Source organism: Pygoscelis adeliae, unplaced genomic scaffold (genome assembly GCF_000699105.1).
Source record: "Pygoscelis adeliae isolate BGI_AS28 unplaced genomic scaffold, ASM69910v1 Scaffold286, whole genome shotgun sequence".
In the NCBI taxonomy this organism is placed as follows: domain Eukaryota; kingdom Metazoa; phylum Chordata; class Aves; order Sphenisciformes; family Spheniscidae; genus Pygoscelis; species Pygoscelis adeliae.
Genome location: NW_008825076.1, coordinates 2271158 through 2296707, shown reverse-complemented (window position 1 = coordinate 2296707; position 25550 = coordinate 2271158). Strand labels below are relative to the sequence as shown.

General features: G+C 41.7%; 1 protein-coding gene across 1 annotated transcript in view; it reads left to right on the top strand.

Moving 5' to 3' along the window:
• The window catches only part of TMEM189 (transmembrane protein 189), a 26872-nt gene extending 4711 nt beyond the window's left edge, over nucleotides 1-22161 (top strand). The window contains exons 3-7 of the mRNA XM_009326848.1: nucleotides 3068-3187; nucleotides 14530-14621; nucleotides 16160-16304; nucleotides 16955-17167; nucleotides 20314-22161. Coding sequence (XP_009325123.1) covers nucleotides 3068-3187; nucleotides 14530-14621; nucleotides 16160-16304; nucleotides 16955-17167; nucleotides 20314-20435 — 692 coding nt within the window. The 3' untranslated portion in view covers nucleotides 20436-22161. The remainder of the gene's footprint in view (nucleotides 1-3067; nucleotides 3188-14529; nucleotides 14622-16159; nucleotides 16305-16954; nucleotides 17168-20313) is intronic.
• The last annotated feature ends 3389 nt before the right edge of the window (nucleotides 22162-25550 follow it).

The window sequence follows — 25550 nt, the reverse complement described above, 5'->3', positions numbered from 1 at the left end:
GTCCGCCTGCTGCCCGCCCTCATCTCGGCCTGGGCAGAGCCGGTGAGTGTGGCTACTTAAAGCAGGTCTAAGAAACGGGCTGTGCTGCCGGGGTGGAGGCTTTCGAACTAGAAACTGCCCGGAATGAATGCTCTTCCCTTTAAAAACAAACAAAAAGTTAACCTTCCCGTCCAAAAGCAGATGTGCGAATTTGGTTGCTAAGCAAGGTAACAACGGAAGCTTTCGCTTCAGAATATTTATTCAGTGAACTACTCCGAGATACCCGGTCCTGGCGCCTCAGAGAGGGGCGGGGGGATGTTTGAATTTTTGTTTTGGTCTTGTCTTCCCGAAGCTCGCTATTTGTCAGAGCTCAATAAAGTGACAACAGCTATTCGACTATGCTATGGGAATAACTGCAAACTCCTTATAATAAAATACGCCGTTTGTTTTTAGCTCACAGTGTGAGCAGTGCTAGGTATTCTTGCCATTCCCAGTGAATTCATTTGCAGGCGAAGGATTGGGAAAGGGAAGACATGTCTTCAGCATCTTGCAGTTTCCAGCAGGTCAGCTGAACAGCCCAGCTTACGCATCCAAGGCAATTACCGGAGAGGCAGGTGTTCCTCCTTGTACAGAGCCAAGTAATGATAAGAAAGCAAAGGCGTTCATTACTTTGTCAGTTTTCTAGACTGTTCAGGGCAAGTCTGCCCATTTCAGCTTGTATTGGTCACCTCTTCCTTGCCTTGGTGGTGTGTGACATCACCACCCTGCGAAGGTGGTGTGTGACGTCTTTCAGCTGGTCTAGATACACTGTTCTGATCCAGGCAGTGACTGATTCCTGCGCTTTACAGAAAAGCAGTCACTAACTTTACTATTGCACTGTGCGCTTGCTCATAAGGAAAAGATTTTCTCCTCCAAACAACTTGCTACCCTTATCTTTAGCTTGTAAAAGGAAGTTCCTGAGAAGTCTGTGAAGTAGTATATGTATAGTGATATCTGTCAGCAGTGAGCTGTGATAATATATTAGATGTCAGAATATGTGTTACAGTGGAAGCATGTGATATTGAAGCACTGAATTCTTAAGAACGGGGATTACGTGTAATTGTGCAGAGTGAATATGACTCTGGAGTATTTCCACGATTTCTTTAAGCATATACTTTGCGGCTCTGGCGCCTTATTCCTTCATGTGGGACATGCTTTTAAATTTGAGTGTTCTTTAAACACGAGTTATTCGTGCTGACTCCGCTTCTTCGACTGATTCCCAGTCTGTCCAGAGCTGGGGCTGCGTTTCTGGACTTGGATATCTCCAGACAGTTGTCTTGGGATCTCTGTGTTCAGAGTACAGTGGTGTTTGCATAGACTGAACCCGTGGGACTTGCTAGTACGGAGCCTAGTGTTTCCCTGCAGTCAGCTAATTGTTCCGTGAGGATCTACCCACTTAGCTCCTCTAATCAGGGTGTGGTTTTCTTATGCAGGAAGTGAGTGTTAATTAACTCTTACTTTCATTACTCCAGGGATCTCTTTATAGAATATCCCACATTGTGACCTGATGCTGTCTTGAAATACGCTTGTTCTTGTGTCTTAATTTAATTTTATGATTTTCTTCTCTGCTACTGCAGAGGATGTTAATTTATATACTGATGGCCTTTCTAGAACAAAACTCTGAACTGTAAAAAGTCTTTGTTCGCACTTCTTTAGAATATTGCATTGTAGGCACATTGGAGGTAATACTGATCCTCCTTTGATGTTCCTAGTTTCCTTTTCATTGCATGGTATAGTTGAGAAGAAGGACTTGACTCAGCATTTAGGAGGAGAAATTTGACCAGACGGTGGGTCAACATAGAGGAGTAGTACGAAAGAAGCTCCTGTCCTGAAGATGTGCCAGACATGGGAGTGTGCCTCCACTCCTGTGAGAGGATGCTTACCTTGCATGTAGTCAGTACTGATTGTTCCCCTGCATGTTGCTTTGCCTCAGACTCGAGTGGTGTGAAGTGTGTAAGGCTGCAGGAGGGAGTGAGGAATGGACCGTGGGGTTAACTGCTCTGGGGAGCCATGGGCAAGAGGCAGCTGTGCTGACTGGCCCCCTAAAATAGGTGAAGACAGACCTATCTGCTCCTGAGCATGTTAAGAGCTAACTACAGCTAGGGCCCTTCTGGGCCAAGGTGGCAGCTCAGACCTCCTTGGATTTAGGCATTAAAGGTCTGTTTCTGATGCCTTAATCCCTATGGGTCTTGCATCGAGCGTTCCCTCGCTCTCAACGTCAGCGCCTTGTGCGGCTCTAGCAGTGATTAGCAGCAGAAAGCTTCTGCCTGTCAGTCTGGCTATTCAAAGTGTTACCATACTCTGCTGTGTCTGTTCTCTTTTTATAGGCAATAAATGAGGTTTTTGTAGAGGTACAAAGTAGTACAGCGAGGTACAAGAGAGAATTTGTGCCAGGTCTTTCTCTTTGCTTATTCTGTCTCTTCTCATCTCAGAATGGCTGAGAGGTGGTAGCCTTCTGCCTGGGAGCAGGAAGGCAAAGACAAGACTGCAGGAGTTAAGTAAGCAAGCTCAAAAAGTATACTTGCAATGTTAGGAAAGCAATTCTAGGGCCACCAAAATACAGGATGATGCTTTTTCCTGTTAGTACAACAGCTTTATTTACAAGCTCTGAGATTTTAAATATTACAAATCATAAGGTGATTTAATTACAGGGCATCTGAGGCCAGAAATTTGTTGCCAGATTCAGCCATACCAGCAACGCTGAATATTGAATGAAATGCAAATTTGGAAAAAGATGTGATGCGGAGGAACGTTATGCCAGCAACCGCAGGGAAAAGGAAACTAGGACAATGTGAGATGATGTCTGATTTGTCCTTGTTATTTGGGCAAGGGCAGAGGGAAGGAATAAGTAGTGGCTCGGGGAAGAGGAACGTCATTTAACAAAATCTGCACACCTCCCATGGATAAATAAGTTTCTCTTTCAGCTCCCTGTCAGACAGATGGAGTGAGTCAGGCAGGCAGTAGAATAGTCTGTCTGTATTATTTCAGACTTCAAAATGTTCTCTCAGATAAAAGTAAAACATGCTTTTTTTTCCTTTTTTTCCAACAGGAAAGAGACTACAAGAATGGATCTCTGTCATTTTATGCTTCTCTCTGATCTGTTTCAATTTTTACAATCTTCTCTTCTACTTGCGACTGGAACACACGCCCTCTGTTATTGTTGGGATATGTAAGTAGGAACTGTTCACTGCCGTGAACAAGGCAAGACTGTCTGTTGTAATGCTGGAAACAAATGTGGGATCTTTTAGGCTTGACTTTCTACTGGAAAGGGAGAGGGACGTTTGTGCGAGTGCAATTGTAGTGCCTCTGAAACTGAGACCATCGGCAAAAATTGTTACTGTTTTGTGTCTTTTTTGTTTCAGTGACGACTTGGTATCTCAAAGGTGAAGTTTTTAACGTAGCTATTGAAGTTTGGTGTTCTTACATAGTCATTGCAGGTGTGAGGACTATTGAGAGGGAAAATAGCTGTCAAGACTGTCAGAGTTGGAACCAAAATACAGTGATTGACAAAAATATTTACAAGAACTTTTCAGAAAGCAAAAGCCCAAGAGAAGTCTATAAAAGGTGTTCCAGGCATCAAACTGGCTTGATTTCTGGGGACTGATAACTAAAACGAGGGTTTTGGAGTATTATGCTTTCATGTCAGATGTGAAGTTTGGCCTTTATCCTGAATGATGACATTTTTCCAGCAATATAAGAAAACTTACAGCTTTCTTGGGGTAATAAACGTGACTCTTGGACTCTTATTACTTTGTTTGATTGGAGCGTAGGCAAGCAAGCTCAGTCTCATATCTTTGCCTTAGATGTGTAGAGGTATTTAAGTTGGCTGGATCTTGGCAGTACAGAGCTAGCTGGTCTAGATGCAGTGTGAGTTGGTGATTTCACCTTTTCAGTGAAGGAGAGGAAGAACTAGTAAAGGATTCTAGTTTGATGCTGTACAGCTTTACTGATAGAATCAGGAATTGCATGGAATTAGCTAAAGGAAAAACTTGTCTCGGAATAAGCTGGGTGTGAAAAGGGACTCCACAACATTCATTACATCATTCAAAGCCTGAAGCTGTGTACAACTTGAATGTTGCTTAACACTCAGAGCAAAAAGTATCAGTGTTTGCATGAGCTTTGTGTTACTAGAATGGTATTGAAATGCTGTTGCACAGAAACTTTCTTGAGAACAAGCAGAAGGGAGGGCAGTGAGCAGGCTGAGCTGAAGCAGGTGGTCATCTGTGGCTGGCTCAGTCTGTTGGCATTATCTGGGCTGCAAACGTTACTGGTAGCTGTATGGCCATGTATCTATGGGAGGGGACATGAGAAAAGGAAAGAGGATTAAGTTTAGAAATTGGAAGAGTCGGCTCTGCAGTGCATGCCTTTCATAATTTTCTGGTAAACTTCTAATATGGGATCAGGGAGGGAAGAGAATAGGAACTAAGCGTTTCACCAGTCTTCTACTGTACTTGTGATGCATATTGAATGCAATATTAACTTCTTGTGTTGGGTGTGTATATAAATGTTTATGTATTCTCATATGAATTGCCTTGTTAACTGAAAGAACATACAGTGTCATTCATTAGGACACCATATAAGCTAGCTACAGGTGTTCAGCTTCTGTGCTTTATAATAAAAGTAACTTTTTAATAAACTGTGTGAGGTGTTGTGTGTGTTAGAAGAGAATGGCACTTGTTTGTAATCACTGTTGCATATTGCTAATGATTTAAAACCCAAACAAACCAAACAGCAGATTCTAATAGTGATATATGTGAGATGCTGTGAATTTCTGTCAAAGCTGAGGAGTGGTAATTCCTGATGTCTGTTTAAAGGTTATTGGCTTTGTGTTGGGTCTAAGGGGGAGCAGTGGCCTCCCACTGTGAATCCTACCAGCTCACTTAGAGCAGGCAAGACTAAATTAGGCTCAGCTGATGAGGTGGAGGTGTTGGGAGGAATGGAGAAGAACATGGCATGAGAACTGCTCCACAATGATGAGGACAGATCTTGACAAGAGAATCGGTAATGATGGTTAACCTGTAGTGCAATCTGTTTGCAACTGGCTTTCATCTCAAAGTTAATATTGATAAAAGCTTGAGTTCTCAGATATCCTGGTTACCAGTTTAACTGATAAAGCAGCCAATTCACTGATAATATTATTTAAGTAGTAGTGAATGATTAAAGTAGCAGAATCTGGATTCTGTGTAAATAAAGCAGTGTGGAAATAACTGATAGTGTGTACAAAAATGAGTGCAATAAAATAATAAGCGCTGCACACTATCTTGTTTTGCTGTCTTCAATACATTGTTTCTCCAGATAAAGTGTGAATGATGTCTGTAATTTCCAGTGATGATCAGGTTTTATTAAGTTTTGTGAAACTCATCTCCATAAATGTCCTGATTCCTAAATACTGCATGCAACACAATGGATAAGATAGGGAATATTGAGTCACAGACATCGTCAGATGTGTTCCCATTGAAGGCTTTCCTGAAGCTTAGATTAGAATATTGACCTTTGAGTTGAGGTCATAAAATAAACATTCTGCTAATAAAGACATAGCTCTAGATGAAGTTCACATCAGGTCTTTGAAAATCTGAAAGCGATCAGTGATCCAATGGGCTGGATCTGATCTGCTGCGCAGACCTGTTCATTAAGATGCGTTGTTGGGACTCCCTGTGTACTGTTATGTAAATATATCTTTTCATTTAAGGAATAGGGAGTAGTCTGAACCTTCCGCATCACTTCACCTAGCCTAAACTCTGTATCTGTAATTAAAGGCTGAGTTATATCTTCTTTTTTCATGCCTTTAAAGGCAGACATAATCGTAACATGGGTAATACTGTAAATATCTTAATCTAGAAATTCTTGGGACAAAAAAGATCTGATCCTCCTCTTACTGGCAGTCCAAAAGCACTCACTTCCTTGTGTGTGTGAGCAGGCAGTCTGCTAAGAAATGAAGTTGCGTGGCATGCTGTCATTTGCTGTGCTGAATCACCTACCGGTACTCGCGCTGTGGAGTGAGGGAAGGCAGGCGAGAACTTTATGGCGTTGTTTTAGAATAGCTTTTGAACTGGGCTGTTTTCTGCTGACTAAAGATGATCTTGCCGGAAAGGAAAAGGAACCCGTTGAGTCTCTTGTCTTCCAGGCTGGTTTAGCAGAGATATGAGACAATTCCCTTCCCCTCCTCACTGCCAAAAAAAAAAAAAAAAGTAGGCAGGGGATGGATTTTTCTTGTTTTCTGTGTTAAATCCAGTCATGCCCTATTCTCAATGTCTTCAGCTGCTGAGGAGCTATGAAAATTTTCCTTTTCGTGCAAGCTGACAACTATGTAGATTTGAATTTGGTATTTTATTTGCATGCACATGGTTAACTCCAGGTAGGCTTGGTTAGGAAGGCTGGGTGTGGTGGAGGCTTAATAGCCCCAATTTTTCAGCTGCAGCTGAACTGTCCCACTGCAGTGGGACACCATCCTAGCAGTACTGCAGAACCAGAGCAGCCTCTGCCACTGTAATAGAAGCTCAGTAGTGCCAGGGACAAGGCTGGCATAGCTATTACTTGTGTGATAAGCAGAAAAGCCTCACCAAAACATGTAACATTAGGCTTGAAAGCTCTTATACCTTCAGGTGTGTTTGTGGTGTCCAGCATATGATTCTATATACATGAGTTGTGTATATATAGGTGGTATATTAATACCATCTAGATAAAAAGTTTGGCAAGTTGCCCCATGGATTCTGGTTTTCATTCTTCCCTCCCTCCTCATGTCTTTGTATAGGGTTTTAAAGCCTTTTTTCCAAATTGGTTGACTTGTTTCTGACATTTGACTTTTATCTGCAGCCACGTTTGTTCTTAATAGATGCTGTTTATTGCAGTCTTAAAAAAAAAAAGTTTGTGTTGTAACCTGTTTATATGTGTAAGAACTGCCCCACGTAGGGCAGATATCTTTAGAAACATCTTGTGACACAACACAAGATACAATTAATCATTGCTAACTTGAGAGTTGGGGAACTAATTCTTTTAAACCCATCTGAGGTACACTTTCATTATTGCAAATGTTGTGGGTTGGCCGGACAGAGCATGCAGAAAGAAATGGCTTAGTTCACTTTCAAAATAGAAACTTGTTCTGATCAAGGCCCAAAACCTTTTTGTTTCAAGCTTGAGTAGCTCTGCAGAGCTGCACTTGGTTAGCTGCATTGCAGAGCCAAATGATGAGTGTGTAATAAATATGAAAGCTCTGACACACACGGGAGTGAAAGCGCCCTAGAGACCATGAATGCTGTATGAAAGGGGCTGCTGCGCATGTGGATCAGCTGCTTCCAAGTCCCGCTGCCTTACAGCAAGAGACAGAACTGTAACGATGTCACTTCACTTTGGATTTACTTTGTACGTTAAAATGAGTTTCCACTTGAAATTTTTATTTAAGAGGTCCTTGAAATTACACCAGGGAAACCTCACTTAACAAAGGAAAATTATCCTTTATTTCAGTGTTGGGCCAAATCTTTGTCACCTGTCTCACCCCACCTGAAGTAACTATTGGTTACATTATAGCTGGAGGTAACTTTGTGTTTTCCATCCTAAACTGTATCATCTCTTAAAGATGGAGACTCCACAAGTTGTGATTAAATAGGCAAAACTTTGATTCTCTGTTTTGTCGCACTTTGTATTGCGCAAATACAATTGCATTGCACTAACGCGATTTGGGTTTTATCTTCTTCTGTTGATCCATTTTGTGGTGGTTGTGTGTGTTAACGTAGGAGCTCTAGGCCATTCTGGCACCAGAGGATCCTGGAGGCTCTTGGTCTTGAAAGTGGAATTATGGAGTATAATTGCTGGTTTGCACTCGGGCAGGTGATGTTGACACCAGTTATCTGTTCTTCGTGTAACTTGAATTAGGGAGTGAACTTCTCAAGTGTGCTAGGAGCTGTTCTCAGGCAGGGTGGGTGAAGGCTATACCCTGATGGGGGGAGAGATGAGCCCTTCTCCCTGCCTGAGACTGCTTACCCTGCTAGTGGGGGGAAGCTGGTGACATGGCCCCATCTGTGCTTTCCCACTTGTGTGCACAGCAGACGTGCTATTGCTCTTTGTCAGCAACGGGGACTGGGACAAAGAAAGCTCTGTGTGCTTGGCGAGTTGTCAGGGGCTCTCTTAAAGTTGCAGGGGACTTTGGCTCGAGCATTTAAGAACTATAGGTCTCAGTGGCCCTGATTCACTCAGAATAGTGCCTCTTGCACGTCAAAACACCAACACGCGCTGGAGTGTTGCCCTAATGAAGGAGTGGGTTATAGTGAATGGTGACAGAGTGATCTGCTTCAGTGAGAGAGCACAGGCCTTGAACAAAACCAGCATTATGGCTGCTTACGTCCTGTGCCAGGCAAATGTTCAGGTATGAGGTCTCCGCTGGGTGCCAAACCGCGTGCACAAAACTGCCCGGTGCTCCTGAGAGCTGAGCTCACCCTGCTTGATTCCTGGGAGCGTTTTAAATGGATGAAACCAGAGGATTAGTTTGATTAGTCATACTAGTGAAAGTATTGGATTTTTTTTTTTTTAGTGAGGGAAAATTTGGTCTTGGTTTTCATTTAGTATCCATTGTTCTCTGTTCTTTTAATCACTTTCTTCTGGGATGGCTTAATTGCTTTTTCTAGTAGTGCATTTTTGGGGAAAAGAAGTACACACAATGGTATTTTTTGTTTAAGAACCTGAGAGCTAGGTAAAGCTGTCAGGATTTTGTCATTTAAATGTGATGGGTTCTTCGCAAGCACTCCATCAGCTGGAGAAATAGTAGCAATAGCTTGCTTTGTGCTAATAGACTAAGATTAAAGACATGAAAATAAAATTTGGCAGTTCCTATCATTAAGTTTATCTGGTAGCGATTCTTAGCCAAGTCATGCTTTTGGTAGATGAATATTTGTTTTAGGATCTGCTGTTGCTCGACTCCGGGGGAGGTGGTACCCTGGTTCCGTGGGGATCTCCTTTTCCTGCTAGCTTCTGGCAGTGTTGCAAGCTGGGTGGTTTCTGCCGAGGCTGGGCGTTCGGGTCTGTCGCAGTTAGAGGTGAGGCGAGAGGTGTGCCCTGTTCTCAGGCGGCATTGCTGGGAGGCAGTGGATTATATGGGGAGTAACTGGAGTATGTGGGGGAAGAAGAAATGTCTGCTATGTGGGTAGCGTGCCAATCTTGCAAAATAAGCTTGTGTGACTTAGGATAGACTTTTCCCGTCTCTGGAGTGCATGTATTATAGACATGGCTTATCTGAAACCCCAGTTATAATGTAATATAACTACTATATAAAATAATAATACATATAATATCCAGGCCCTTCTTTTATTTCATAGTTCAGCTGTGTTCTCTGCTTACTGGCACTGTTAGGTCCAGTTCTGACTGAATGTTTCTCAGCTTTAAATAGCCAAAATGATTAACTCTTCTTTTTTGCTTTTAAGCTGCTACACTTTATACTTGTTGAAGTGCTCAGGGATTATTTTCTTAGTCTCATAACTTGCCATAGCATCAAACCCCTGCCTTCTTTGTACTAAAAGCCACTAAGTGTGGAATGCAGATGACTAAGGCATTTTATTTTTATAAGCATATAAGTAACAAACAACTGTTACTTTAGCATATTGATTTTTACAAAACAGAATTTTTTCTGTTGTGGAGTTAGCCACTCCCGTGACTCTTTAGTGCTGTTAACATTCAACTAGTTCGTACAATCACTGATTAAAAATGACTGTACTTCTCAATGATGTTACGCAATAACATCAAGTTCTTTAATAACATCTTATGCTGTTTTTTCCTCTCCTGAGACTCTAACTGAATTTTTACAGTAAATATGAAACTTTATATACTCTACTGTAAGGCTTCTGGGTTACAATTTGAGAATTATATCTATGCAAAGCCAGGCTTACACTTGGCTCTGTAAAATTTCAGTGAAGTACAACTTCTTGTTGCAAACGTAGTTTCCTCTCTTGAACACCTTCCACCTCAAACGTCCCGCTCTCATTTGGCTTCCTTCCGCTCGCGCCCGGGAGCCGCCGGGTTGCAGGAAGTGGTATGTGACTTGCTCACAGGAGAAGCCCTTTGTTGAGGTTGCAGGTTGTAATGTCTCGATTTGGTACTTAAGCAAGGAAGAGGAGTGGGGGCTTTTCTGTGACGCAAATCCCTACATATTATCTGGTTTCTGAACAGAACACAGGCGGGAGCAAAGCCATCTTGTGTCAATTATATGTTTGGGCTAGCTGCATTTCCAGCCCTGTGACCCACCGCCCAGCAGGTGGCTTGGCTGTCTGAGTGCCAGTGGTCATGCTCTGGCCTGTCCCCTGACTCAGAGGAGAGGCACTCGCTTCCTTGGAGGTGTCCCACGGGTGCTGCTGTGCCTGTAGGCATGCCTGCACAAAGGATCACAAGAACAGAGTGGCTGGAAAAGAACAGCCATTCTAGCAAATGTGTGCATCAGTCACGTGTTCACTTATTTTAAAACATCTGCTACTGGTTGAAGTTCATTTGTACACCTTTGGTCTCCTTGTATGCTAGGTCTTTTTCTTTTCTCCTGATTCCAGCAGTCTACTTCCAAAATGAAGAAATCCTGGTGTTTTGAGCAAGTTCTGCAGCTCACTTGTTAACTACAATGCCTTCTTCCCCTCCTCCTGTGTGTTCTGAGTACTCACCTCCTCTTCATATATAAGCCATAGATGGGCTGATCCTCCATCCCACCGCTCAGCAGGCTGGAGTAAAACTAATGTATACAGAGCAATATTTCTCTAATGCTTTACCGATCTTGCTTCTAATGAGTGTGTGAATCCACCGTTTGCAGTTCATATGTATCTATACTGTGGATATCCTGCTTTTTCTAACTTTATGATTAACTCTTAATTTATGTTCAGGGCTGTCAATCTTACCTTGCCCTCCCAACCTTGATGACAGAGCATCAAGATCTTGTACCACCTTAGAGAAGTAGCTGAACACCTGTGCCCTGGGATTTCCATTTTAACTAAAGACAGTGCTAGGTATATGAGAATATTGAGTTCAATTCGTTGCTGTCTGATGTGCTTTCTGAGTCTTGACAGGATGCAAACAAAGTGTTACCATGCTGTCATGTATAATCTTTGGTACAGTTTTTGCTCTTTTATTACAACTGGTCATACACAACTGCTGAAGAGTGAGCAAGCGCTTCTGCAATACAGCTGAAATATGATTTCTGGTAGTTAGTTTTTTTCAGATTGCTTTAGTATAATGCACTGCTTCAGGCACCCTTCATTCTTTCCTCTTAGCTTTCTACCAGCTGATGTCAAAGTAACATGTGAAATATCTATTGAACTGTCAGTATTTTGCCTCTGTTTTTGTTGTTGTTCTTGCTGTTATTTCAAGCTCTGATAATGCAGTGTGCTGGAGGCGATGCGGGTTAATAGGGTGATTACCTCGGCAAGAATGGTATTTTAGTTCTTGTAAAGTGAAGTGTTGTTTGGATATCTTCCCCCTGAATCAAGGCTGTTTGCTCTTTCAGCTGCTTAGGTGGAGATCTAAAAGCTATTATGCTCCACCCTGTCTCACTGTAGTTTACATGGGTGGTCTGAAACAAAAACAAGTGTACAGAATTTAGTGCTTATAAAAAAAAAAGCTGTCTTCAGTACAATAAGGTGATACATAAAGGATGAAGTGTCTCCTGCTCTATTTAAGAGTTTGGGCCAACTAGATAATGGATTCAGCAGTGGGGATTCATTTATAATACAAAAAGAAAGCCTTTTGGGGTAGTAGGTGCCACACTAACCCTGATTTTATTTCTTCTCCCTTTTTGAAAATGAAAGGCAAGGGGAAGGACTGTAGAGGTGAGGGATCAGCTAAGTGAAAGGTAACCACAAGGAGGGATATATCTGAAATATGCTGTGCTGCATGCACTGTAGGTAACTGCTGTGCCCTGAAGATGAAGAGCATTTGATCAATAGTAACAGAACAACCTCATCCTCTTTCATGTTCTAAAAATTACCTGCTCTTTAGCAATCCTGCTAATGTTACAAGAACTTCATTAAACTGGACTCTCAAGGTAACTGACCTAAGTGTCCTGATTGGAGTAGGAAAATCAGGCAAAGTCCAGATCATGACCAGGGTAAACAAAAGTTGTGTGACTTACGGGGAAAAGATGCGCATTTGTTGTTTTGTTTCCTGGCATATCTCAGATTGCTTTTAAGTTTCTGTGAGAGAGGGAGGAGTTACAAGATGCCTTGGAGTCAAAGCAAGATGAACCAGTATACCAACAATTTTAACTTTTGGTTTGGATTACAAGTGAGTTGGAATTATCTTGCCTAACATCTTAGCAGGCAGAGGGGTACTTGCCCATCACAAAAAGCCTCAATTCTATAAATGAGAAGCTGTGCTTGAAGAAAGTCTTCAGACACAGAGAGAAACAAAAGCTGGCTAGTGGAGGAGAAAGCCAGGAATTTTCCTAGCTTCACAGACATCTGAAGAAGAGTTGGTGAGGCAAGCAGAGCGAAAATAAACGTCCTGCATCACCTCTGGTGTTGCAACTCCCTGCTGTTTCTGGTGCAAAGACTGTGTTACAATGAGTAACTTGTGTAAACAACCCGATTTTTGTAAATATCAGCAGGGAAAACTGAAAAAACTATGTTCCAGCCACTCTGACCTGGCTCTGTGACTACTCCTCTGGTTTGCATGGACTCGCAGGCTTCCCCGAGAACCGCCAGACATGCCAATAATACGTGACTGTGCCTTATGCTCTGAGCACCAAAGGAGAATAGGGAATTGCTAACTGAGCTGCTTTGAAACATACGTTTTGAACGCATAATCTTTGTATTTCTGTTGCTGTTACTCATTTAACAGTAGACTGCAAGATCAGTACATAGTGCTTTAATTGGCATGAACTTTGTATATGACTTTGAGGGATTTGCACTGAGATCAGGCGCTATCAATTCCCAGGTATATCGTATTTGCACAGTACGCAGTAGCTATTTTGAAATCTGGGCTGTGCTTCTGCTGAATTCTTTTAACCAGACCTGCAGGTAAGGAGTGTGTGCTGCCTTCCTCTTTCAGAGTCTGAATGCTGGCTCTGCAGAGAATGACCAAGTATGCTTGTATACATATTCACTGGGTGGTCGATCTCAGGGGAAAAAACCGAACAGAAAGACCTTTCTGATATTGTTATTAACCTGAAGGGACGGCACTGCAGTGAAAAAGAATCCCGATTCTTAGTCTGGGTCATTCTTCAGCAAATCTAGACTCCATTCAGACCTGGTTAATCTCTCTTGAAACCTGCTCAGAGCAAGATGTGCAGGCTTGAACTGGTACCTCTTGGTGTCTCTGTTCTTTAAAGGGCGGGGTCTGACTGTCCTAAATCCCTCAAGCGCAGAGGTCCCAAGGCAGTATCTCGCTCTGCTGTGTTGCTATACCCATATTGCTATGCTGTATGCCACACTCCCCCAGCCTCTCTGTTAAAAACAAGGGAACTTCTTCAGCAGTCTTCTCTGAATTTTCTTCCTCAAAAGCATGAAGAGCCTAGCAGTAGAGCTCATGCAGGAGGGTGTCTCAAACTGGGTTGGAGACTTCATTACTAAAGAGATTAGGAACCTGGGAGTCAGACGACTTCTGCAGGTGAAGAGTGATAGGTGTCTGTTAAACACCATCTGACAGATCTATGGCTCACTGGAAAATATACAGCTGTTCTGATCAAATAACATCTCTTACGTCCTTACTTTTAAATGTCAGGATTAGCCAGAAACTTGGATAGGTAGATTATCCAGAACATGAAGGCAAAAATAGGGCTTTCCATGCAAGAACTGAAAATCACCTTTACTTGACCGCGGTTTTAAAGTTATTGTGGTTGGCACCTAGAAAAATCTCTACACTTGTTGCAACAACCTCTGTTTAATCGTGTATCTAACTTAGTATGCAAATATCGCAGGTGTACAATGTCCCTTACAGAGACTCATTAGCATGGTTTCTGGGGCCTTGCCTATAGCTTTGCAGATGCCACAGTCTTGAAATTGTTTGGTGTTCCAGTCTTATTTTGTAAATAGTATTGCTGTACCCAGGAGTGGCTTCTTAATTAGTTCTTATCTGTAGTCATTGGAGTTCAGTGCTTCTTGTTTACAGACACAAGGGACCAAAGGAGAAGAGGAAGGGTCTGCAGATAGTATTGTCTGTTGGGGTGGCTTTAACAGCTATTTTATAGCCAAGTAGTCTGTTAAACACTACTGAAGAAGAGGGTAGGCAGATCTAAGTGATTCAGTACTACTTTACTAGTATTTTCCATATCAGCAATTGTAAAGATTTGTGAAGCTCCTCTGTAGAAGATGGGTTAAACACAAAATCTTGCTATAGATTTAATGAAGATTGTAACTGTCCAAATGGTGCCTTGTTAACCTCTTTTTCATAGTTGCCTGACCTTATGTTTATTCAGATTGGGTAGATCTCATGTGGTTGTAAATATCTAAGTTAGTAGTAGATAAACAAGTAAACTTGTAAAACCAAGTATAAAATGTGAGTAAGTCGGTAAAAATGCTTGTGTATTTCTAACTGTCTCTCTCCTCGCTCAAGTTGCAGGAGTTATTACAGCTGACTTTCTGTCAGGATTATTTCACTGGGGAGCAGATACCTGGGGATCTGTGGAGCTACCCATAGTTGGAAAGGTTTGAGATTCTTATCCTTAAGCTTGAAAAAGTTACGGAATACTTTTCTGAAACACTTCCAGTATTCCCAGCTGTGTTGGACAGCGTATATAAGCTGTATCTTTCTTGCAGTCTTGCCAATGTAACCAGCTCCCCCACCCACACAACCCTCCTCCACTAAATGGCACGGTATATTGCTGGTAAAGTGCCATGTTTACACTTGGCCTAGGTGACATGTGCAAGGTGACACTGTTCCATTTTATCACCTTGTTTAAGGTTTGCACTCAGTTTTGCAATACCAGTGTTCGCAGACGTTCCCAAGGTACTGTGGGAACGGCCTGTGACACCACAAGCGTAGAAACCTGGCTTAGACTAGTGTAGATCTTCCAAAAGGCCAGTAAACAGAGTTGTGGAGGATTGTTCCTGTAGCTAAACTCTCTAAAAGCTGTCTTATAAAACATGAAGATGGTCCAGTAAGAGGTCTTTCCAGTTCTCTGTGCTACTGGCCTCTATTGTAAATGTAGTCGTATTAGAATGATGATGACTGAAGATTTCCATTTGAGATGTATTATACATCTGCAGCTGCAAATGCCAGATGCTTAGTGGAAGGTGCACTGACTTCTATAATAAGCAATAATCTGGTTATTAAAATAAACTTCTTCATAGCTACCATTAATCACTCCTCACAGTGCAATATTAGAAGGATCTCTATTAAAAAAAAAAGTATATGGGATATTCCTTGTAATTATCCAGAAATACGTGAACTAGAACAGCAGAATTAAGATTGTTGGTTTTAAGCTTATTTTTGTTCACCTTCAATAGATTTAGTAGTCCTTGAATCCCTGGATCTCTGGACCATAGTTCAAAAAAACCACTGCAGGAGACTATGCACTAAATAAACAAGAGTTCAGACTGATCAGGACACCTTTGCATAGACTGAACATGATACATGTGTTAAAGGCAAATAAGTATGCTTGTTTTACTGTCCCAGTCCTACCTATCACATTTGCTCTGTCTCCTCTGGGGTTGTGTATTCAGATGTGATTTCTACTCCTAGAGGAGACTTTTGTATAGTCTGTTTGACTTACGTTGGTTTGTCTAGTCATTTAACTTGCATTTAGTCGGTTAATGCTGTCATCTGTAGCCCATACAAAATGTTAGACTGAATTTTCATTTTTTGTATTTTCTTGGTTTATGCTGCTTAGCAAGTGACTTCTATCTGTGAATTTCACAGGCTTATTTTGTCTGTGAAATTAGGATGCTGATGCTTTGTTTTTGAGATCTAGAGACTAAAGGTCCTAAGTGAAAATTAAGAAGAATAAAACTGAAAAGCAATGAAAAACTGGATTTGAGTCCGAGAACTGAATTGCTTTGCAAATGTAAATCAAATTATCTGAAGTGTTGTCATCACAAAAGTTTGAATCCTGCTTACATGCTTTGTACTATGGAACTCTCTTAAACTCAGTCATCAGATTTGAATGCATGCAAGGTTTTTTATATTTTTCTTTCCAAGATCGTTATTGCGCCATGGTGTCATGTTTATCAATTTGTTTTTTCAGGCTTTCATCAGACCCTTTAGAGAACATCATATTGACCCCACAGCAATTACCAGACATGATTTCATAGAGACCAATGGAGACAACTGCTTTATGACACTAGTCCCGTTGGCAAACATGGCATACAAATTTGTTTCTTTTTCCCCAGGTAAGCTGTTACTTCTGACTTATGAGGATTTAGCATTTTTGTTGATATTTAAATGAACGTTTGTCTGTGTGAGGCTAGGAGAAATCATTGAACACGAGATGACAGGTAATAGCTGTTGGAAGCATGATGCTCCTGGGAGGAGGGAGGGAGGCTATTTTTTTTCTTGAAGGTGGAGCAACTAGAAGGTGGGACAGCTAGATTCTCTAGCTCAACAGAGAACCTGTGGCTGAAGACTCTTGCAAGGAAGTTACAGTAAATAGTCTTTTTATAAGAGGGATCAAACTGCATATAGGGAAACTCATTGTTCTAAAGTGTATAAAAACGCTTCATCTCTGTGTAGAAGTACTTTATTTGCAAACTAGAAGTGCAAGAATTAAAGGATTAATTTAATTTTATAGATGGCAAACTCAGAGTTTAACTTCCTGTTTATGGCGAGTCGACAGGCATTGGCACTTACCAGCCTGTCTGGTAGCATTCTGGACTTGCTTATGGCTCACTGGCTCTTGTGACACTTCTGCCAAAGCAGCTTTGTTGAGACCGTTGTTAGTTCCTGCAGCACCAGGCAGCTCCGTCTGGGCAAGACTTCATTTTCCTAGTAGAAATTTAGCTTTTCATAAATGGTACTTAAAGATACACATCTTGTTTTGCAGAGGCGTTATATGAAACATGTCCTTGGGAGTGTTACGTCTTTGCCCTTATCATCTTCATAACCATGACGAACCAGATTCACAAGTGGTCTCACACGTACTTTGGTCTTCCACGCTGGGTCATATTTCTACAGGACTGGCATGTTATCCTGCCACGGAAGCATCACAGGATCCATCATGTGTCTCCACACGAGACGTACTTCTGCATTACAACTGGTACTACCATCTGGTTCATACTGCAAGCTCTCTTTAGTAGTCTAGTGCAATTCACCTGGCAAGATGTAATTTAGTGACAGCCTATTAAATACCTAGAAAATTACGTGATGAAATTAACTGTGCTCTTAGCTGCACAAGCTCGTAGCAAAACTATAGTTGTTTTTGTTGCATAAAAAATGTGGGGGGAAGATTTGCGATTGGCTAAAAGGTAACTTTCAGCCTGACAAGGGTAGCCAGTGGTACTGAGATCTGATTGCATGATTTCTTGGTAGTCTCATGCTAGTAATGGATTTTGTCCATTAAAGTCTTAAAGCTGCTGTTCCTTCAAAAGAGCATATCATCTGCAAGTGCAACTTACCTCAAATGCTCATTTCTAAAGCAAGGCTTCTGGATTTTCAGCATTCATTCATTCTGATTTGGGCAGAGAAGCGGACAGGCTTGCAGGAAACTGGCTTTGAGTTCCTCTTATATCTATATTCAATTTTATGCCCACTGTACAGGTGGGTATACTCAGTCACCAGTGTTGCACAATCCTGAGTAAGTTATTAAGTTAATCAGACAGCTGGAAATAAACCACTCTGGTTCTTCATTCTGTCATTGGCTTTGACAAACAGTTTATGTCCGTTTTGAAATCTCTGCCAAGAAACAAATCTAGTTCTCATGACCAGAATGTTGTGTAAAAACACAGTACAATTAAGAAGCCTGGCTTGACAGATGATTGCAAAAATCTTGCTACCCTAAGAGCTTTTTTCAGTCTTACTATGTCCTGAAAGTTTAAGCCTGATCATTATTAGCAGTTTTGGGCGAGTTGCTTTTTCTCTTGTTAAAAAAAAAAATGCATGCGCTTCTGTTCACTCCATACTTTCTGTAAGAGTTCATACCGTACTAGTCTGACATAACACAGCATGATAGATTGTATACTTGGATTTTCCAATGGAACAAAGTGTTTCTGCAGCCCTAATTCTCTTTCTTCTAGTGTAGAAGTGAGGAGGAGGGTAGAAATATGCAGTCAATGTGCTATTTAAAAGAGGCCTTTACCAAGTAAAATAGGACTAGTTATTGTAATGCACTTGTTAGTAACTTAAGAGTAGACAGTCAAGTACAAAGAGTATACTTGGTTTCAGAGCTGACCTGTGTACGTAAAGGTCCGCCGCTGTGTCATTGCCAGGGAAGGTGTCAGATAACAGAGCTTTCTGGCATTCCCAGCGTTAAAGCTTTCGGACTGACTGCCATTTTTAGACACCAGGAAGGGGTCATCCATTCCTTGAGGGGTGATGGCTGTGTTAATGAGAATTGCATGGGCTGACTTCCTAAAGGGCATCAGTATACAGTGAGTTGAGTGGAGCTGCAGCATCACAGGTGAGCTGGGAAAGGTCATGCCCAGCTGCAGAAGGTGGCTGAAAACGCTGCCTGTTTCGATAGATTGTTAAAGCTGCAGCGTCTGATTAAGAACGATCTAGCTCTCTAGAAATGCGATTATTTTTCAGCAGTGAATATCCTGAATGTTCTCTCCCTTTAGTATTTCTGTCCCCTAATAGCTATACACATAGTCTTGAGGCATCACCAGCAAGAACAGTTGTTTTCCTTCTGCTGGCTGTGTCACCGCTGTAGGGGTGGTACTCGGACCTGGCAGAGCTGGCTCTACAGCAGCTTTTCTGTGTTCAGTCTTGCTCGTGTGTGTTAGCTCTTTTCTCTAACACGAACCGCTGCTGCTAGCTCACTGTTTCATTGTGGTAACAACTTCATTCCTGCCTCTCCTTTGGTTTTGTTTTCTTACGCTTTTTTCCCTTTTCCAGAAATGTACATGGAGTAAAGTATAACGTGTGCTTACAGAACAGTTCTGTAAGTGTGGGATAACTAATATAACCCTGTGTACATCCATCTCTTCCTGGTTGTAGGAAAACTTCTACAGGGAAATAACATTTCCCAGTGCTGATTTCTTTTGGTTTTCCTAGTTTTACAATATTTAATAAAACAGAGGCCTAAAGTTACTGTATAGTACGTTGTTGTAATAAAACCCTGTGAAATTGCCTCTTCGTGCACTCTCCTGTCAGTTATATGTAGTTAGGTTGGCATCAAAATACAGTATCAGAAAAGCAAGTTAACGTGCTAATTAATACCCTAAAAGTGAGACATAAAGCCCTTCTGAATTCAGGGTGAGGCCTATTAAGCCTGTGTGAGTTCGGCCTCACAGTCTGTACAGCGCAACGTTTCTGTACAGCCAAATTCAAGACCTGCAAAATACCCTAAATCTGTAGGCTGGGAAAGATGCATTAAACTCCTGTTGCATGCAGAACACGATGGCGCTTATTGCCATTTTTACATAAAATGGTAAAAACCCATCCCATATCAACCTGTTACAGCCTGTCTGGTTACTGGGAAGCAGAAGTGCTCCGTTAGCAGTCGCAGAGCTTTGGGAGTGTGCTGCTAGCGGTGCTGCCCTTTTAATCCAGGAAGTGTCCAACGTCGCTACCGTTAAACGCAGCGTAGTACTACAACAAGATTTCTCCATCACAGGCTTCATTAGCAATCAGTTATGCAAACTTTAATTTTGTCCAGGGAGAGCATAATACACTAAAGTACCTTAAAAATGAAAATTGATGTTGGAACTATCTAAACTTGAGGGTTTATTTAAGAAGAAACTTTGTTTAGTTTGCTGACCCTTAGTTAGTGGTGTTTAGGTCCCAAACAGAAATCTTGATTTATTTTTTTTTTTAGTTATTCCTTTTTTTCTAGAAACTGTGGCATTGATAATGTATTTGAGATTTCAGAGCCATGTTGTGCGTATTTACTTTCTTGCTGTACTACCTAATGAGAAACACAGGGAAAAGCAGGGCTGGCTTTGGTGATGGGGAAGCTGATCGGGGAACAATAGCTGAAATTGTTGAGTTGGGGTTTTTGTTTGGTTGCTTAAATTTCAATACTAAATCTAAGATGCTACTAATAAAAATGTCTTGCTTCCACAAATCATTCAACTTGGTGGTCCCTTTTCTGGCTTTGCAATGGCCATAGAGGAGTCCACCTCTGAACTCCCCTTACATTTACCTTGTGTTTAATTTGAAGAATGTTATTAAATAAACATTGCAAAACATTGAATTTTGGATGCTACGACGAACTAATCCTTTTTTTCGTTTGCAATCACTTAGGTTGGCTGAACTATCCATTAGAGAAGATAAGATTCTGGAGGTGTTTGGAGAACATTATCCAAGGAGTTACTGGGGAGAAGCCAAGAGCAGATGACATGAAATGGGCTCAGAAAATGAAATAACTTTTGCCAGCCTTCTGCAATCCTTAACTTGTTGCCAATGTTGGGTTTTTAAAAAAAAAAAAAAATAAAGCCATCAGCCAAATTCAAGACCTGCAAAGAAGTAACAGACTCTACAGCACAAACTAAAAAGTGCTAACACAGACTGTAATGAAAAGAACTAATTCTTAAAACAATACTTGAAATGAAGATGATTACTCTTACTGAGCACCTTTTTGTTTAGCCATGTCTGCTTACATCTTAGAAAATACTTCATCACTGTATCTCATAAGGCTATCGGGCAAGCCAGAAGGCAGGACAGTCACTCCATTGGTACGTGGTGGCGTAGTAAACATGTGTTGTATCAACATTATTTAACACTTCAAAAATAGCTTGTTGCTTAAGACCTGTAGGGGGAATGGTGACAACAGTTGGTCACTTCATGTTTGAGTCCAAATACACTGCATGAAAACAGTGTGTCAGAGTAATGGAAGCCTATAAAATCATCACTGTTCAATGCACTTAGTGATTGATAAACTTACAGTTCTATCTTTGCTATCATGTTAAATCTAATTGATGTAATGTGCAACAGACTTCGAGAATCCCACTCCACCAGTGGGCCACGAATCCTCAAGTGTCTTCAGTTTCCCTTAAAATAAAATTGTTCTACTGTCTACATGGAATTGAGCAAACCGTTTCTGCGTAAGCCTTCAACTTAACAAGCCTGTGAGGAGAGGGAGGGCATCCAGTACAACACATGCTCACGTCTGTTCATGTGGAGTGCTCACTGATAAGTCTTCTATTAAGTGTTTCCTACCCTGACAATAAATGTTTAAAATAGTTCTAGCATTGGGCATATTGCAAATAGCTGTATTCAAGAGCTCAAGTATCAAACTTGTAATGTTAGAAGGGAAATGTCAATGACTGGTGTTTTGTTCTTTTTTTTTTAAGGTGCTTGCTTGTTTCTGTAAATAATATAAAGCCTTAATCTCTTCTGGTGTAATGGAATAATATTTTAACGTGATGTTTGAATGTATATAATATATTTATAACAAAGCAGTTGGATAATACTAATCATGTTTGTTAAGTCTTGTTGCTGTTCTTCATTCATGCATTGTCAGCACTTAGGCCAAGAACTTGGTAACTGGTTGCAAAATGCTTGATGCTATTCCAGCCACCTGAAACACCTTGCAGCCTGTTAAGTCTGGTTTAGATTGAAGTGATCAGTTGTTTTTCAGCTTTGTAGGAGGTTGACACTATTACACCAGACTTCAACACCTTTCAAGAAATGCAACTAATTCTGCTTTGGAGGCTAAGGAGTAATTCTGCTGGACTGGGAGAGGGAGTTCCCCTAAGAACATCCAACAGGCTCTTTATCAAGTGAATGTGGCTTGGACCTTGTTTAATCCTCTCCTAGATGAAATCTTACTGAGGGTCAAATCTAAAACTATTTTCCCTTCCCTAACTATAAATTGTGTTGAATTCAAACTGTCTTTTCCTGAAGTGTATGGTAAAGGGGTTTTGAGCCATAGGTTTGGATCTCAACTTCTTCAGATATGATGGACCACAACTTCTTAGAGTTGGGACTTGGCAACTCCTTCCATGGAAATGGCTGAATGCAGATGTGTCTGAGCTGAGTTCTACAGATTAAAATTGCAGTTGGTACTTTGGTTACAAAATATCTAACATGTTTAAATGATTCAGACCCTTGGAGAACTTTATACAGTTACATGAAACTATTGTCTACTCCAGCTGTCATAGTCCATATGAGGTCTCCGTGTAGCTTTGACAGTAAAGAATACGTGTACTTCAGTAGGAGTCTCAAAATGCATTTAGTTGAAATGGGAGGAAGAGGGAGGAATACTCCTGTCATGCTGTTATTGTGGAAGACAGGTGTGTGATTTCATGCTATCTTTGGTGAAAAGAGCGGGTTTTCCCCTTTTCCTCCCACCCATGCCATCGAAAGCCTTGGCAAAGAAGGCCATGTATAAGAACACAGAGCACTGGGGGGAGCAGCCAGGAGGTTGCAGGCTTGGTTAGGGAAGATTGTTCCAAGCTGCTATGTTCTTTGTTAATTATTGCCTATTTCTCCCAGATCAGGGTGTTTAAAAGCTTTGATTCTGTGCCAAACCTGTTGGCTCAAAGTTGTTCCTAGAAGTCATTTTATCTCTGCTTGTTTCAATTTCCAGGCACTGATTGTTCAGCTTTGTTAAAAAATTGAGATGTGAATATAAACTTGGGTGGGAAGAAAGGTAACTTCCACTATCGTGGAAGTCAGTGTGGCGATCGCTACTCTGAATCAGTGAAGTTGGATTCCGTTAATATTTGCTATTTGTGGCTGAAACTTACTTTAAATTTCTTCGGCATAACAGGTGTTGAAATGAATACATGCTGAATGCTGGTGAGGTGAGGACGCAAACTACCATGTGTCCAGAGCAAAGAATTTCTCCTTCCTCTTCTCCCCTTCCAGTGTGAGTGTCCTGCAGTTGTAGAGGTGTAGGAATGCTTAGGGAACAGCATCTATTCCTGGGAGTACAAAGAACTGCAGTAGTTTTTTCTGCCGTCTTGACAAAAGTTTAAATTCATGCCTGCTTCTACCTTGAGACTCCCATAATCCATATTCTAACGGATTTGTAGTCCTTGGTTGTCTGTCCCTCCTGCACTCGTCCCTTTCTTCCTCCTTCCCTCACCCTCGACCCCAGTTTGAGTTAAGTAAACCAGTGTCAAAGCCCAGTACAGAACTGGGTGGATGCTCAGGACTCCTGTGTAAAACAGCCTTCAGCACTAAGTCCTTTTAGAGCTCATCTCTTCCTGCAAATTTAAATGCCAAGTGAACAGCAGTGGTGCAGTGTATATAACAAATGGATTTGAAGCACGTAAATTATTAGAATTTGTACTTCAAGAATGCTGTTAAAGGCAATTGCTGTTGCCCAAACCTCTCTCAGCCACTTGATTTATAGTCTTATTGGAAACAAATCTGAGCTACTAATATTGGTGGCTGCTGGGACTATCTATCTGTTAATCTTGCTTAATTATGAGAAACTGGGACAGCAGTTAATCTCTGGATGCTGTTTTACATGTTGATGCTGTGCTCGACTCCTGAGGCAGCTCTCGCTCAGAGGGACTCAATGTGTCTGACATCGCTGGCATCTCCCAGGGTCCCGTATTAATGTCACTGCTCATAAGGCAGTCGAGGGGCACGACCTGTGAGGAAGTTCTGGTTTTGTCATCCTTGATCTTTTCCTCCCTGCTGTGAGTTGAGGTGTATCTTAAAGCTTGCTACTCCTTGGAGGAAGGGTTAATGAATACCTCTATGAATTGGCTTGTTCTTTGGTCTTCAGTTGGTTTCTGGAATCTGTTCCACCCATTTAAAGTCATGGACGCTTCCATAAAAACAATACGGCAATTTTGGAGCAAAAGGCTACATGGATTCTTCTTAACAGATGTAAATCTGGCTTAAGATAAATTTGTCTTCAGTTGATTAGGAACAGATTAGAGCTAAAGCAGAATAAGGCACTCCTTTTAAACTCCACAGAAATGGGCCTGCATTTCAGTTTAACTAAATGCCTTTAAAAGCAGTTTGATTTCAGTCTGTCACTTCCACAGAAAGATGTGGTTAGTCTCCTGCTCCCTGGACCTTCAGGAGAAGGCCCTTCAGGCCTTCATCTTCTGCCAAGTCTGTAGTTGCCCTCCAAGGGGCCGGCTACTCATGGTAATGCGAGGGCCTAGCAGGAGCAGATGTGTTTCTTTACATGTATCTGTGGTGTTGCAGAGATCCTACAAGTAGAGCTGTCTGGGGACTCGTTTACAAGGGGAAGCATTGCACTGTGGTAAACTGAGGAAAATTACTGCTAAGTGCCTTAAAATTCCACTCGGCCTTTTCTTAAGCCAGTCTTCAGGACGGCCTGCTGGGGTTGGGTTTGGTGTTTGCTTTGAAGGTCCCCTGGACGCATTTCAAAATGCTCAGCTTTCTGATGTGTCTTGACTTCTCCAATTTTGTTTCGTTTTGCTGCTGCTGTATCAACTTACCTGTGTTCTCTTCACTCTCCTGCAGCCTTGACCTGCCTGCTGCCTCTGTGAAATACTGGGGACAAACAAGGAGAGCCCCTTCTCAGAGTTAGCATTTGCTGGAATAAACGTCAAGCAGTCGGACCGTACAAGGAAAGGGGGTACTCTTTAAGCGAGCCTAGAGACCACGTATGCATTGACAGAAGTGTGTCTTTCTGGCATGTTTTTGTTCTGCACTATTAAAAAAAAAAAAAAAAAGAAAGAAAAAAGCTCAAGAACTGTTCTGGCCCACAGCTGTTCGCACAAGACAGCAGAGCCAGCATCAGCAGACTTGCCTATATGAAATAAGGCCAAACTAGGAGCTTTTGGCTCAGGTGCGGTGTCTGTCTGTAGTCCTCCTGGAACTTGACTAGCAGCAGGCCTAAAGAGTGGAAAGGGAGCTCTGGTTGGTAAGGGGTTAAACTACAGTTGCCCACCTTGCTTCCCAAAGATTGTCCTGCCGGAGCGAGAGGGACTTTGGCTGCTCGGTATCATCCTGCTGTGCTCAGCAGTGCCAGGGCCTCTCCTGCAGGCTGGTTCCCCATCTCCTGGCCAGGTTTACTGAGCTCTTGTGCCACCTAGCTGCTTTACTGTTGTCTTCGTCTGCTGCTGCTCTCAGCCGTTACTAGAACTGAATGAAATAAAATCCAACCGGCAAGACCAACGTTGCTATTTTAAAGTAGCTTCGAAGAATATTTGATAGAACTGGTACCGTGGCTCTGTTTGCTGCTAAAAGCTGAGTACGTTAGAGTTGGCTTAGCTGAGTAAACGGCTTAAAATGCAATGTGTCTGCAAAGTATTTTGCTTCGTAATGATTTCTGCAAATTTTCATATGTCTTGGGGCACTGTTTTTGGAATATGTGTTGCAAGACAAAGCAGAATTCTTTTTTTTTTTTTCTTATTACTGTATTAACTGGGGAGGACTAAGGGGAGATGTGCTGTTAATTAAAACACGGCATTGCAGATCTTCCTGATGTTCCTGAAGTCTCTTCTGGCTACAGCTCTTCTAGAGTCAGATCAGCTGGTTTGGGCCTGAAAATATTTTTCATTGCCGTGTATCGGCCAGCAGCAACCTCCTGAAGCACAGGAGGA